Source organism: Leuresthes tenuis, unplaced genomic scaffold (assembly GCF_036924035.1).
Source record: "Leuresthes tenuis unplaced genomic scaffold, fLeuTen1.0.hap1 SCAF_8, whole genome shotgun sequence".
Classification (NCBI taxonomy): domain Eukaryota; kingdom Metazoa; phylum Chordata; class Actinopteri; order Atheriniformes; family Atherinopsidae; genus Leuresthes; species Leuresthes tenuis.
Genome location: NW_027325362.1, coordinates 15,681,421 through 15,696,816, shown reverse-complemented (window position 1 = coordinate 15,696,816; position 15,396 = coordinate 15,681,421). Strand labels below are relative to the sequence as shown.

Genomic DNA, 15,396 nt, shown 5'->3' with positions numbered 1-15,396 from the left:
CAATTTTCTTTTTATTTCCATAATATTTCATCATGTTTTAATTATATATTATACAGTATCTAAGCTTTTTGGGAAACAGATTGTACCATCAGTAGCATCCTCTCTTGACTCTTGAGCTTTACTTTTCATTTAAATGATTAAAAAATTATGTGCATTTTAACAGATTGTACAAGACAATCACAAGGTGTTATTGAGGTGATTTTGAGGCAGTAGAAAATACTATCCCCCCCAAAAAAACATACACACACACACACACACACACACACAAAAAAAAACATTATTTTGATGGCATTTATGTTTGTGTCCTGTTTTCCTGTCTGAGACATAAAATACTCTAAGTATTTACCTACCATACTTATGAGAGCCAGTGGAAAAAAATACTGAGTGAAAGTGTCTTTCTTTGTTTTTTGATGATCTACAAACTCATTAGATGAGATGACTGAGGTGGGAGTCCCTGCACATTCTCCCTGGTTTCACAGTAACTTTATGTATTGTTGATTCCCATAGAAGCAGTAACTTCCTTTGACCACTGTGGGGCAGAGGGGAGCAATTCTTTCACTGGTGCAAATTCTTGGACTTAGGAAAGGAAGAAGGAAAAAGATAATATTTTGAGGGAAACCCCCAATAAAAGATGTTGTTAAGAAAACTTTATGAATTTCCACAGTCACCAGCAGTTTCACTTTAGCATGTTTACACAGAAACTTCAACTGATAAAAACCTGTGTTGGGGCATAGGCTTAAACTGTAAAATACAACTGGACTATTTGCAACAGAGATTCTAGGAAGTTTTCTGAAGGTGAAAAAAGATTAAACCAACTCAGGATCCCAGCAAGTACATTTTTCGCTGAATCCCTACTTTTCAAAAGAAAATCCTTCTCACAATTTGAAGGGTTAAATGTGTTGTGTAATTCCATTTGGCTTTGGCAAAACTCAAAGCACCAGCAGAAGCCCTGCCTCAGCAGTTTAGGCTGCCCAATAAAGCAGCAGGCTTCATACCGCTGGGACAGTCTGACGACCACAGCCAGAGACAAGCCCATGCCACTCTGTCCAGCAGCTAGTCATGGAGAGGTCCCACCACAAACACACACATATACATATACATGCAAATAATTTCACGATCAGACACACACAGGCAAAAAACCCATAGTTTAAATATATGAACATTAGCAGTTGCTTTTTGCAAGCTTCACTGTGACATCAGAGGCAGGGATTATCCAAACACTGTGAGATTTACTTGGAAATGTGCCGCTCAAACCTGCCCACAGTTTGACAGCCGCACACGCTTGTGCACACAAACTACGAGATATGACCACTGCTTCAGAGTTTTGGGGTGTTGGGCCACAGTCCAGGACCCACTCACAGGAACACAGGAAATGACATTTCCTACGTTTTTCAGGACATACTGGGAAAGACAGAGAGAGGTTCGGGAGACAGTCGAAGGGAGAGCGAGGGAGAGAGTGGGAGTTTCTAAGTGGGAACAGAGCCTTTACTGTTTCATATTACAGAGAAAAGAGGAGAAATAGGGGAAGAGTTAATGGTGGGTAAGGGCTCTGGTGGGTTGTGCAGTCAGGCTCTGTTTTGAATGTAGCTGCTTGTGTAAGTGTCGTGCAGTTGTCTGGGTTTATGGATTCACAGACTGTGGAAAATGTACTTCTCTGTAGTGGTCCTTGTCCTGACTAAGGCTCTTATCACAGGTAAGTTTAACTTGTTTACAATATAAGCAGCAAGAAAGTGAGCAAATAGGTGGGAGAGGAAAACATGTTTAGACTAGTAATGGTCCATGCACACAGATTAGTTTTGTTTTGTAGAACTTTGGTATGAAAATAACGTAAAAACTTACACTCATTGCCTCCACAGGAAACAAAACTTGCATGTGTTTTTGACCTTTTTTAAACTTCTGGCCAATTTGAAATAGCAAAAGGACTCCAGTTGTGGAGCTCAGGAAGTTGTGATCTGTGAAAATCCAAGAACAATTTGCAAATTTATAAACTGCCATACAATATTTGTTTTCTGCCCTCTAAAACCCCAGTAAAACACAAATGAACTCTGTTTCAGTCCTGTTGTGTTTCATTTCTTTTTTAATTCTCTGATAACCCAGGGGGAAAACTGCAAGGAGAAAAAGAACTGCAAGACAGCATTGGAGACCAGATGGTCCTTGTTATCTTGCGTGTATTGGGTTGAACTGTATGGTGGACAAATGTTCCCCACCTGTAGCTCCTCTTTGCTGGTCCGATCTCACATATTGTAAACTCCTTTTGTCCTACTTGACCCAGCTGGCATCAGAATAAAAACACGTCCAGCGACGCAAAATTGGAACACACAAAGTACAAAGGTTTTTCTTCCCCCCCCTTTTTTGTGGCTACATTTTGTGCTTTTTTACTGTTCCGACTAAATACCCATCTGGTGTTGGAATGACATATAAGCAGAACCAGTGATAGCTTGTTCCTCAACTGCATAAATCCTACAAGCCACTGTGGGTGTAGTTTAGTTTGGTCTAAATGCAACAATTATGTGTAATTAGTAGGAAATAAAATCTTGTAAAAATGAACTCAGACTTTTCCATGTGGGGCATGTTACCAACTTTAGGTATTTAGTCATTTAAAAAAGCAAGAAGGAGTCATGCAAGCATCATTCTGTGATTGTGTAACTTATGTTTGGAAGAAAATGTGTTTTATAGTTTGGCTTGAATCGAAAGCCATAAACCAGAAGATGGATACAGTCTTTGGAAAGTAATGTTAAACGATACAGGTTGAAAGCATTTCAATATGAGGGACACATTCAATAGAAATATATGTACACTAAGAAAAATAAATAAATCTAATCTTTAAAATTCTGATTAAAAAGAGAAATCCTGACACAACCTGAGTTGTTTGTGTTTTGTGCCAACAGAGGTATGTCACGCCCTGAATGTGACAGTCACCCCTGGCCCTGTTGTCATAGTAACGGAGAGCGACAACCTGACACTGTCCTGTCTAGTGTCCCAGAGGAAGAGGAGCAACAGTGTCCTCATTCTTCGCTGGTTCTTCTCTCCTCTCACGACTCCAACACTGGTGCCTCCCTCCTCAGTACCACCCACCTCTCCTCCTGGTCCCTCTCAGTTTCTGATTGTGAAGATGGGCATCAAGAAAATGAAGCTGTACGGGAACTACACACGGCGTTTCCCCCAGCCAAAGTTTCGTTTAAATGACGAAGGAGAGGTGTACCGCCTGCTGATCTTTAGTGTGACAGGAATGGATCAAGGTTTTTACAACTGTAAAGTTCAGGAGATCAGAAGACACAGAAACACATGGAGAGCATCCTCCAATGGCACCAGCACCACACAGCTGACAGGTAAAAAAAAGTTCCTCTCTTTTTCACATTCACATTTGGCTTTGGAGAGATATTAGCATCACTTCCAGCTTGGTCTACTGATCCACTACAACAGTCAACTAGTCAACTATAATGGAACATGCATTTCTTTCTTCTTTAAGCCAGAGAAGAAAACCCCCCCTCAAGCAAAAATCAAGTTTTTAACTGTGTTAACATGTCGATAACACATTTTTTATATATTACAAGACATATCATGAACAAAATCAGCCATCAGCACCAGCTGCATTGGTATTTCTGCTTTGAATCTGCAGAACACCACCTACAATCAAAGAGGTGTCAAACAGTCTATATGTTCTGTGTAAAAGATTCGAGGAACCAATCCTGACTACTTGCTGGATGGGACTGCATTGCTAATTTGCATGTGCTGTGAGGAAATAACTAAATGAGAAGCTATAATAGGACAAGAACCCGAGCATTTTCTATCTTAATGATCTCTAATTGTCTAAATCTGAGCTAAATCTGGTATAAAAGTGAGTTTTTTAGATTTATAAACTAAGCCAAAGACATTGATTCAATGTTTAAATTGATATATGTCTTACACCCACAGGACTCAGTTCAGTTCATTAGCGCATCTTACAACCTATTTAACTACAAGACCATGAAGATGGAGTAGGCATCGGTGCTATTTAATTTATCTTAATTTTTTTTTTTTTTACCAGTAGATAATCAGTCTGTGGTACTGTTGAAGTTGCTATTTCTAAATTATGCCAAACGATGCCAAACGAAAAAATGGTATCAGCCAAGTAGCTGCAGGATGCAGTGCCAATCTGTATTGTTATTAATAAGAGGCTGTCAATTAAGTTGTTGAAGTTGTAAGTCTATTATGTATTGGACTGCCTTGAGACTCATCTTGCAGTCGGCATACAGCCAGTACAGTTCTAAGAAATCATTCTTAGGACACATACAATCTTTTGAGTTCTTAGACGTACAGAATGTGAATAAATAAAGTCAACTCCATTATTGTGCTCACTGTGATTTTGTTGTGTTTTAGAGATTTCAGCTGGACATTTTACATAATTATATGGCTGAGATGGCACAAAGTCACATTCTGTGTGCTTTCATGTCTTAACCAAAGATGTTGAACTGAAATAAAAAACATGCGACTGTGGTTGCTGTCAAACAGATGACCATTCAGCAAACAATGGCATTCCAACTCCGAGCACAAAACAAACTCTATCTCAACTTTAATTTCCAAGGATTCACATCTGTATTCAGTCTTTGAACCATATTGCACACGTTAGAGTCGAGGTAGAATTTCCCATCTTGAGAAAATTTATCGACACGGGGATTCCCACACTCTGCAATGAGACCAAAACAGACATCATGGAATCATTTAAGAAAGCAGAAAGATCTATTATGTGATGCATACCTTACTGCCACAGAATCTTATGTCACTATAACTGCTCATTTTATCATAGAAGATTGGGATATAGATTCCCATGTGATCAAAACAAGAGCAGTCAATAAGTGATTAAATTGACTGTTGAACATAATAGAAGGATGTTGGTTAGGATTCTGTTTTTGATTCAGAATATGCTGAAATCCACGTTAATTTACCACAGTTAGGCTGCTACAGACACACTTTTCCTGTTGCTTTTCTCAAAGCTGGGAAATATGTTGGCAAATATAACATCCCAGTTTACTGACTGAAACTGTTGTATTAATTCTATTGATAAAAATATTGGAAGTAAATATATTATGGATTGTGCAAATAATGTGCTTTGAAAGAACCAAGTAGTCACAGGATTAAAAAAAGAAGGGAAAAAAATTAGTCCTTTTTTAGGAAAAAAAAGATGCATCAAGATTCATCAATAACTGCATAATGACATGGCAGCCCTCTGCATAAAAAAAAAAAATCAAGCAATTTAAAAAAAAAATGTATTCATTCTCTGTACCGCTCTCATTTACAAGTCCTACACTGAAGCAGGTAATACTGGGGAGGTTGCAGGGCAGGAAGCGGGCGACAAAGACAGATGAATTTCTCATCTTGTTGAAAGCAGTAGACAGCAAATGAGTAACCATCCTGATAACTGAATTAGCCCAGTATTAGGATTGTCATAGGCAGCCTCATCTAATGATGGGCCACATTAGCATATTTATAGATCCCCATCGACTAAAGTGAAGTCATACCCAGCTGTTTAATGGTCATAAAAACTTTTTTTTTGGTAGCAAACTTTTATGAATGTGCAATTTTTTTGAAGAATACAGATGAGTTTTTAGGGGCATAATAATTGTTGGAATGGGACTTTAATGCTTCATTTGTAAATCAGGATGTCCATGCCCAAAGTAAGGGTTTGGTTGAGGTGGATAATTGCTTGTTGGGAAGGTTTTAACAGCGATGCGACCAGTTCTTCATCAGCTTGAGGAAGTTATTTCAACTTAAATTTCTATTTTGTTATATTATGTATGTTCTCCTGTTTCAATTCAGCTCAGCATGAGTGTCTACTACTGTGCTTATGAACCTAACAAAGAGTCTGACATGATTGGTTCTGTAGGTTTGTTATATATGAAGCCTTGGCTGCCTTAAACTGGGATTTTGAGACCATTACTCATACACACAGCAATTTCTAAGGTGCTCTGGTAAGAGGTCGAGAATTTTGTATTCATACATTCCAGTATGAATAAGATTAAAAGTCTAAAATTCAATAATAAAAGTCATAATAAAAACTACACAATATAAGTAGCACCATACACATGTACTAAAGCTGGAAAATGTTCAGTCAAGAGCTCCTACCAAAAATGGGAAATACTACCAAGACTTATGAAAAGTGCAAGAGCATAAATGTGCAAATAAGCAATAGCAGTGCAAAGGAACATAAACAATCCAGGGGCTACTTGCCATTAAGTAAAATAAATTGCAGTGGGAATGAATACCCACTGCAATTGATACCTGTTGTTGAACAGTGTCCTCCCTGCCTGAAGGACGGTCCTCGTCTAGGCAAAATTTAAAGTGCAGTGTCCCCTGGTGGAGCTCAAAATGAAATAGGAGCGAAAACAGTTCAAGATTCATGCTTTTTGACAGCCAGATTGCTTTTTGCCACATGTGAAAGCCAAAGAAATTATGAATTTTAATTCAATCATTTGTTTTGTCATAATCATCCAATTAACTCAAGTGTAAGTACACCCGCTGGAATTTTAGACTTTTAAATGTTTGCACAACACCGGTGAAACCACTTCTAGTTTAATTTCTCCGAAAGCGTTTTCCATGAAAAATTATTTTCCAAAGAATTCCCTTGCAGCCAATTCAGCTGAAGCTCACTCCTTATCCTCTTCAAGATTAAAAACAACCACACAAAGAAAGAACAAGGGTTTTGACCAAAGAACAAGGACCCCATAGTAATGTGCTGTGCGTATTCTCTGACTCTAGCTGCATCATGAGGAGTAAGTAGTACCTGTATATTTGAGTGTGACCCCAGACCTCTGGCATTTCCATCCCAAAACAGTGATCTCACACATCCAACAATCTCACACTGTGTTTGAGTACAGGGAGAAAGAGGTGGAGTGTTGCTGAGCTGGCAGTGTTCTTCAACTCAGAAATACATGACGTCAGCATTCTGGGTTTACTGTACCTTTATGCAAGCCTCGGGGGAAAACATCCTTGAGAATTATGTTGCAATTTAATTTGTTTGTGCCATGTTTCCTGCAAAAATCAATGACAAACAAACTGAAGAAATGCGATTAGGAGCTAATCTAAATCACGTTCAGCACTAAACATTTCTCCATCTGTATTTGATTTTGACATGACTCATCAGCAGTGGATAAAGGGGTTAATCAGAGAATTACAAAGATTTATAATTCTGCCATACCATGCTTTGGCCTGAAAAGCAAAACTTGACAAGCATCACATTGGACGATGCAACAAGAAAACTAAAAACCCAACATCTCACAAATTATAACAGGAACACGGAATACATTACTATACATGAAAATACTTGTAAAGCACCTGGTAGAAACTAAAACAAAGTTAAATCAGAAGATAATCTACAGTATAAGTGTAGAACCATCCTCATTTTGCACCATAATTTAGTATGATTTCATGTGACAGTTGCAGTTTACCTATTGACTGTTTTATACCAGAAAAGGATTGAGGTTTCTTCCAGACAGAGCCATTTGACAACGCCCTGCCCTATATTCAGGGCACAGTGAGGAAGCCACACAACCTCAGGCATCTCCAACATGTACTGACCACAGAACCCGAAACACAAGAGCCGACATTATAAGGGTAAACAAAGAGGAAAAAGTTTCAACCCAGGGAAGCCCTCTCTCTGCAGATTTCACTCTGCTACACTCCACTGAGGTCACTGAATTACTTTTATCCAAACGACTTTGCTTAAGGACGGTTGGCCTTCTCTCACGTCTCTAAAGCCCTACGCTGGACCTTTAAGCCTAAAGTTCTTTCTGCTGCTTTTCTCTTTTGTTAAATTCAATCTCATTGAAATGAGACACTTCTTCAAGCTTCAGATTTTCAACATAGCCAGCTTCAACAGCTTCAACAGCTTGGTTTATTATTGCACATTTTTCCTTTGCGCCACTGGGGGAAAATAGATAATCCAACATCTGTACCTTTTAGTACTGTATATATTTTTTTGTATAAACGTGGCACCACTGGTACACTATTAGTACTGTGAAGACATCTGCAGAACATGTGCAGACGTAAAAGTTCTCTGGCAGCCAACCTGTTGACCTCAGGGTGCTCTCACTGATCAGATGTGTGGTTGAGCTTGTGGTTAACCACAGTGTCTGGCTAAATGTGGGGTTTACTTGCATTAGTCTCAATGTAAACTTCTTACATTGCAAAGAGACGCCTGCCAATTGTCACTGCCATTAGATCTCATCTGATGAATGAGACTGATGTTCACTTTGGTCTTTGTTATGGTTTGGTATTCATTTTAACAGTGGATGGAAAAAGTAAAAATAAAATTGAATCAGGGTCATTACAGTGGCACTGAATTACACTTCTGTGACAATCTCATAAAAAAATTATGTAAATCCTTTCAGATTAGGATTTCTTTCTTGGATTTATAAAAAGATTACATGTGATTATAGCATTTTTTACTTTATTCTAGAAGTAAGTTACAGCTAATACCTTATTGATATGTATAAAAGTGTAAAAGATTTAAGGACTTAAGATCTCATGAAGGGAGCAGTGACAAAGTCTGCTCACTCTCCTCAACCTCTTACTAAATACCCTTAACCGAAACACAAGCCACAGCAACTTTATATGCTTTCTTTTTCTGAAACGCGTGAAGTGACCACCAAAAGGAAGCCGATATGCGAAGCACTGGGGAACCCCCCCCAAACTCTGTCCAAGAACAGCAATAGACCAAGGCCTGTGTGTGTGTGCATGTGTCTGTGGTGGGTTTGGCTGACACTTCAGCAGACTCTCTTCATGACAGCGGTTTGGATATTTCTGGAAACCACTGACGTTGTCTGTTGAATTGGGTCAGTGCCCACAGACATCAGCAATTTACAAATAAACTTAGTCTGGGCACAGTTCTCTATCCTATATGTGGTGTTTTTTGCTGACGTTTCTGTAACAATTGTTTCTTCAGTGCACTTTGCCCCTGAGGATGATAGCAGTAAAGGACTGTGGATTTTATTTGCAGGTATGGTTTCCATCTCTTGCCCTTTGGCTGTGTAATTCATACACCTTATGTTGATAATACCACTATTTTGATGCTTTTTTTCTATCTCCACATTCAGATGTGTATTTGTGTGCTGTGCTGATCTGCTCAATGGGCCTTCTGACCATCTTCCTTTTCACCCTTGTCCTCACCTGCCAATACTTCTACAGAAGACACAGGCTTAAAGGTTAAACCGTATGTTTTTTACAGTAACATAACACTTCTTTGTCAAAAAATAAGCCAGCTAAAACCAACACTTACTGTTGCTTCTTTCTCTCTACAGCCAGTTACCTTCTTGTCAAATGTCCAGAAAGCAGGTACTAGTAAACTTTTTATTAAGAAAAAAACTCACAAAAACATTTGAGATACATTCATGAAATCAGTGGACAGAAATTGAACCATCTGCGATTTATCGAGCTTTGCTTATTGCTTATGCTTTCTCTGTTTTATAAAGTTGTCAACTGATTATCTTTAGTTTTGCATTGAAAGTTATATTTTAAACAAAGGGAAAAAAAACAAGCCATTCAACAACATCAACACAACATTATTTTTGCATCTTTGACTTAAATGCGATTTCTTTTGCTTCTTACAGCTCAGGAGAGACTGTAACCAGCTCCAGCAGTTGTTCCAGTTCCTCCCCAAGAGCACAGAAGAAAGACACAGTACAGACAACTGACAGAGGAGTGACACTGATGCCACCTAAACCCCCCCAACAGGCACTGCTTCACACACCTGCCAAAGGTAAAGTACCATCTTGATCCCGTTAATCTTGGATGTCTCCAGGTCATAGTAATCCTAAGAGTTTGAAAAATCCAGTTGCCTTCCTTTTAAGAGTTTAGGATTAGTCTGATCAGATTAGTGATACTTTGTAGAGTAAATGACTCCTGTATAGTTTAGTCTCTTTCTGTGTTGAGTTTATTTGAGTTTCATGTCGAATTCCACACACAGTTGGAAATATCACAGAGAGCTAAGAGAGGTCACAGCCCCCCAAAATAAGAGCTAGTGGAAAATCAGTAAAATCCAGCTTCTGTGACAAAGACTATAGTACAGTGCAGTATAGCGACTGTATAGTTTGAAGAAGAATGACAACGACATGGAAACTGTCCAAATGAAGCTCTTGTTTCTAGTCTAAACAACACTTCGATAGAGTTTGACATAAAGTGGCTGTAGAGGACAATTTTCACTTTGAACACTCAGTCATGTTTGTTGGTTCATTCCTCCTGGCAGCTGTTTTGAGTCAGTGAGGTTCTCTCTGTTTTTCAGTGCCTGTTGCTGCGAAGAGACCTCAGAAGCCCAGAAGGTTGAAGGCTCAGCCGAGGAGATCTGTCCCTGTAAGTCTCCTCTCTCAAGCACACGACCTGCGGTTTGTCCATGAGTCCAAACACAGGCACTTATCAAACAATGCTTCATAACATATTTATTTTCCCTTTTAAAAACATGTACCTTTTTCCTTCGTGTAGAGTTATTACAGAGCTACATGCAAGAGGGAATTTGTTTCACAACCATATGATTGTCTACCAGAGTTTATTGCCAGCTCCTCATTCAGTTATGAGCTTGATAATTCTATTTAGCTTTATTGCTTCTGAAACACAATTATTTATTTAGAGTGCTTCATTGGTTTTATATCTACAATAAAAGTGTCAAACAAGTGTATACAGGGGGAAACTACTCAAACTAAGGACAATCAGTATTTCTACTTATGCTGTTCTTAAGATTTTGTAGTGAAATGAAACTCAGGAGCATTTCATTCGCACGCACATACGGATTGAATTAGTCCAATTAGGGAGATCTGACGATGTTGGATAAGACTCCTATTGTACCAAATGTTTTTCAAGTAAACTTAATGTTCCAAGAGCTCCTACAAACCCAGTAAACACATAGTTTCTGCAGCTGAGAAACAGAGACGAGAGATGTTTACCGTGGTAAGTGGAGCAAAAGTATTTGTTGGAAAACAAATGACTCAAGATGTATTCTTTGCAGTGTTTCTTTTTGCAATGGACTCCTTTTTGTTTAATCTGTCAGCTAAATTTCTCTCATAAAATTTTCTTCCTCCTCTAGCCTCGAGTAATACAAGAGGAGAGCCTGACATACGCAGAGCTGGAGTTAGTCAGACCACGGCAGGAGCCACCAGTCTCCTGCAGCCCTGACCCCACGCCCTCCAGCCCTGACACCGTGTATGCTCAGATCCTCTTTCAGGAGAAACAGCTGTAAACATGGCAACTCGGTACCTCCTGGCAAGGGCAGAACTTCGCCCTCCTGATTGAACTGAATTGTCGAACAAAGGACTATATTTATGAACCAGGAGTGTGGCATTCGGTATTGTGTTTTTGGATGGATGCATGCCACATCCATTGGTAAGTGAGGGCTTTGTGTGTTTGCTCTGTGCAGTTCCAGTTCAGCACAACAGTATTTGGGGGGGGTTATAATTCTGCTGTTTTGGTTGTTGGCATCACTGGCCTGTGAGCCAGATGTTTATAGTTCAGCTCTTAACTAATCTGTATAAACTCAGGAGACTGCATGGAAAGAAACTGTTGTCCAGACCTTTACTGCAGCGTCATAAGACACTGTAACACTCAGCTTTCAAGTGCATTTATAATTACTGTATTAATACACTATATTAAAAAATATGTTGGGTCTGCGATCTTTGATTTATTCAAGTACAGTTTTGATGTTCCCTTTAAAGTAGATCGCACTTTGTAAGGTCTAAAATCATACGGTACAAAGCATGCGAGTGCTTTCAGTGCCTGAAGTTCAAAGCAGCACAGCCTGAGGAATAAGAAAAGAATGTGCTACTTAATCTGCCAATGGAGTAGTTTGTTACTCTGGTTCTTATTCTGGGACTGATTGAAAGCAACTATATGTTTAGCAGGCAGACAATGCAAGAGTAGTGTCAATCCTCTCATATTACTCACACCAAAAAAAAGCAAATGTGTACACTTTTCAATCATTTTCATGTTGATTATCGAATAAAATATCAGAACGGATAGAAACAGCACTAGCTCCTGCCTCTGATTTTAAAGTCTGATCAGTGCGGCGCAGCCCTAAACGGGCAAATATGAATCCTGGAAGCAGCAGACACAGCAACCAGAAAAGGTTACGGGGTGTAGGGCATTTTGTGAAGGTCAGTGTGAAAAATGGGATGAAGATGGAGGTGCCTGGAGAAACAGAATGATGCACATCCACACTCCTCACTTAGCGAGTGGGAGAGATTAAGAGAGAGGCCATCATCCCCCACAGTTCATACTCACTGACTGGGATGAACCCGCTAATGACTACATTTATTCAAATTAGCCTAATTGTAATCATGGTTAATAATTAGCTTTACAGTGCATTATAATTGGGTTAGGCTACAAGATGGTTCTGCCTAGGTGCAATAATTTATTTGATTTAATTATTCTAAGGAACCCAATGGTTTGACATCTCATATCATAAAACCAGCCGTGTAGAGAGAATGGAGATGGCTGTTGTCTTTAGAGAAGGTCATTGCTCGCTCTCTGGGAAAATTATGAGGACTATTTTCCACTCTATTAAGCTACTCCACTTAGCACAATTAGCCACACACACAAAGGTTAAAGAGAGAGACCCGTTCCTTTATGATAGAGAGGAGTGGGGCATGTGCATGAGAGTGCCGTCAGGAGACAAACGCAAGCAACAATTCAACAGTATGTGGAATATAAAGTATGTGCACTGATGTGAGAGAACTGCGTTCTTCTACAGCCGATGGTGAGAAAGGGTTAAGTTTCATACCGTCTGTCCCTAAATGGATCTAAGAAGGAGTGTGTGGTCCTGCAAAGATGGGTCTGAAAAGGCGTATCTGTCCTCGGGTAACCATAAACACACAAAAAGCTGTAACAAGCATAAAAGCATACCTCTCCAAAACCCAAAGACATTTAAAATCACCCACATCACACATTCTTGACCATGGAGAATTAGAGTCCAAAAAAGCTGTTATGTACCGCATTACAAAGCAAACTGAAAACACATTGTGGAAAAACAAAAAGGCAAGAAAACAATTCACATACAAACATCCTGAATTGCTCATGCCACAGACATTTACCAAAGCAAAGTGGTACAACACTGGTAGCGTAAAATATTCACTGGTGTGCATTCCTTTTCAGCACAATAGACGCTTAACATGCAATTCCTAGGAGGAGAAGGATTCTTCTAACTGTAACATTTCAAAAAGTTGTCCTAGAACGCTGTATCCATGGTCTTATTCTTATTCATGTAGTTTCATGCATGCAGTTTAAAGCAGCCAAGGGGAATCTATATCATCCACTGGCAACCTTGTAAAAATAGTTTTTATTCAAGTTTTTTTATTCATTCAAATTCATCCAACAGCTCTGGCATATTATAGCTGGTTCATTTTAGTTTGGTTTTAAGAAATGTTCAACTGATTAAAATAAAATACTGATCTAAGGTTTTTTTTTCTTTTTCCTATCAGAGACACACCGGAGAGGACTTGGCTAAATGTCAATTCATTTTTATTCAAATTCATTGATTTTCAATATTTACACAGAAAAATACAGAATTAAATATTTGTATAAGAGGTAAATATTCCATGTAATCTGGCACTTGAATCTGTTGTAACTTTATTCTCCATGAAGACAGCTCGCAGTGGCTCGCAGACAGCCGGTGCGAAGCAGCTGTTGCTTGACCATGGAGATGTGCTTACGCACTTTCACCTCTCACTCACAGGTCCAGGTAAAAACTCTGCCCCAGGCATCACCTGCCAATAGAGTAGCATGACTCCTGCACAAAGGAGAGGAAATGTATTCTTATTTCAAAGAATACCGCAATCTTCACAAAACGCAGTTTGTGCGAGTTCTGACCAGGTTCTTGTGAAAAATCAGTTCAGATTTCAGTCAGCTCCCAAAGTGTGATGCATTAAAGAAAAAAAGTAAACGAAGTTTAAAGTAACTAAACATAAACTGTACCTGGACATGGCCAGAGCGGTGATGGCTGGACTGGTTTTGTAGCGGTGCTGCGACACAGCCTGACCGTGGCTTATCTCTTGACACAACATGAGACGTCTCTTCCAGCCTTTAACCTGGCATGAGCTGCTCTCTGTGGATTCATCAGGAGAACACATCCATTGACTTTCACATCACAGAGAAACTGAGCTGTGTGAAACTTTGGCCCAAAGAACCTGACAAAACAATTGTCCAAAAAAAAAAAAAGAAAAAAAAAAAAGAGAAAAATCCCCCAAATATCAATGCTTCAGGGTTATGTAAAGACTTGTCTCAGTGTAATTGGAAAGTACAATACTCCTATGAGGTGACGCAGGGCTGTAACCAACGTATGCCAAATTGGATCTGGGTATTATTGCTTTCTAAATTATACACACACAGAAGCACACACACACGTCAGCAGAATTACTCATCAGCGTTTACTGCCTCTATGTTTAATAACTTTATAACAACATAATTCCTGCTAGCCCTTATACTAGTGAGGGATAGGGTGAGCAATACAAGCCCTCATCTGGAAACAAAGCTGTCTACCTCTGAGATGAGCGGTTAAAAATTATCGTCTCACATTTACAGATTTATCCAATTAGATAGCAGTTCTTTTCTTTCTTTTTTTTTAACACTAAGAATGAGAATCTGCATGTCAGTTGCTGTTGATTTGGTCTCAAAGTTTTGTTACTGTCAGCCACTCGCATTATCTATGTTGTTGTAAATACAACATCCATATGTATTTCTTATCCTCCTGCCAGTAACATTACCGTCTCTCTCTGTTTGCCCTGGGGACACAGGCTCTTCTGGAGGGCCAGGTAATTGTGTTCTGGTGTACTCCGTCCTCCATATCTGTATGAGAGACATATAACGAGTAGAAAAATCACAGACATAATTCAACATAATAACAAGTAAACTCACATATGCACACTGCACACTTTTAGAGTAATGATAAAGTAATGATAGCATTTATGTGTGCATGTGGCATGGACACCCTCTCCCAAGTGAGGCACAATTTCGAGTTTGCAGTTTTGATTGCAGAGAGGCCGTATATGTTTATATTAATCCTCAGGAAAAAAAAAAAACTGTCTCAACACACACAACCCATATGTTGTTATTAATACCTTAAATGAACATTCAAGCTGGTACCTGTGCGGCTAATATTGAAGAAATTGCTACCATAGAACAGTGTACAGTAAACTACATGAAAAATTCCCTTCCGTTGAATTATTGCATACCTACATACAAAATTACTCACCCGTATAATCCCATCGGCACAGCCTGTGACAATGACATTCCTAGCATCCCACTCATGTCGCTGTGTGAAGTTGACACACAGGATGTCTGCCTGAGTGCCACAGGAAGTGTCAGTGCAAGTCAACAGTTGGCCCTTCATGGTCCACAGGTAGAGCAGAGGTCCCGCACATGACACTATCTCACCCTTGGACA

General features: G+C 39.3%; 2 protein-coding genes across 4 annotated transcripts in view; one reads left to right on the top strand and one right to left on the bottom strand.

Annotated features, from left to right (window-relative positions):
• Positions 1 to 1,391: 1,391 nt before the first annotated feature.
• Positions 1,392 to 11,626, top strand: vstm4a (V-set and transmembrane domain containing 4a). Of its 2 annotated transcripts, XM_072391058.1 has the most exons (8): positions 1,393 to 1,693; positions 2,889 to 3,329; positions 8,921 to 8,974; positions 9,072 to 9,179; positions 9,276 to 9,309; positions 9,585 to 9,733; positions 10,256 to 10,323; positions 11,051 to 11,626. In XM_072391058.1, the coding sequence occupies exons 1-8, from the start codon at positions 1,645 to 1,647 to the stop codon at positions 11,201 to 11,203; spliced, it is 1,056 nt and encodes a 351-aa protein (XP_072247159.1). In that variant the 5' UTR covers positions 1,393 to 1,644; the 3' UTR covers positions 11,204 to 11,626. The 2 variants fall into 2 exon arrangements, with proteins under 2 accessions (XP_072247160.1, XP_072247159.1); XM_072391059.1 differs by lacking the exon at positions 8,921 to 8,974 and having other exon boundaries at positions 1,392 to 1,693.
• Positions 11,627 to 13,459: 1,833 nt separating this feature from the next.
• Positions 13,460 to 15,396, bottom strand: part of wdfy4 (WDFY family member 4) — a 40,002-nt gene continuing 38,065 nt past the window's right edge. For both annotated transcript variants that reach the window (XM_072391055.1, XM_072391056.1), the window contains exons 61-64: positions 15,206 to 15,388; positions 14,718 to 14,799; positions 13,930 to 14,059; positions 13,460 to 13,744 (exon numbers count right to left, since the gene is read on the bottom strand). In XM_072391055.1, the coding sequence (XP_072247156.1) occupies positions 13,681 to 13,744; positions 13,930 to 14,059; positions 14,718 to 14,799; positions 15,206 to 15,388 (459 nt within the window). In that variant the 3' untranslated portion in view covers positions 13,460 to 13,680. The remainder of the gene's footprint in view (positions 13,745 to 13,929; positions 14,060 to 14,717; positions 14,800 to 15,205; positions 15,389 to 15,396) is intronic.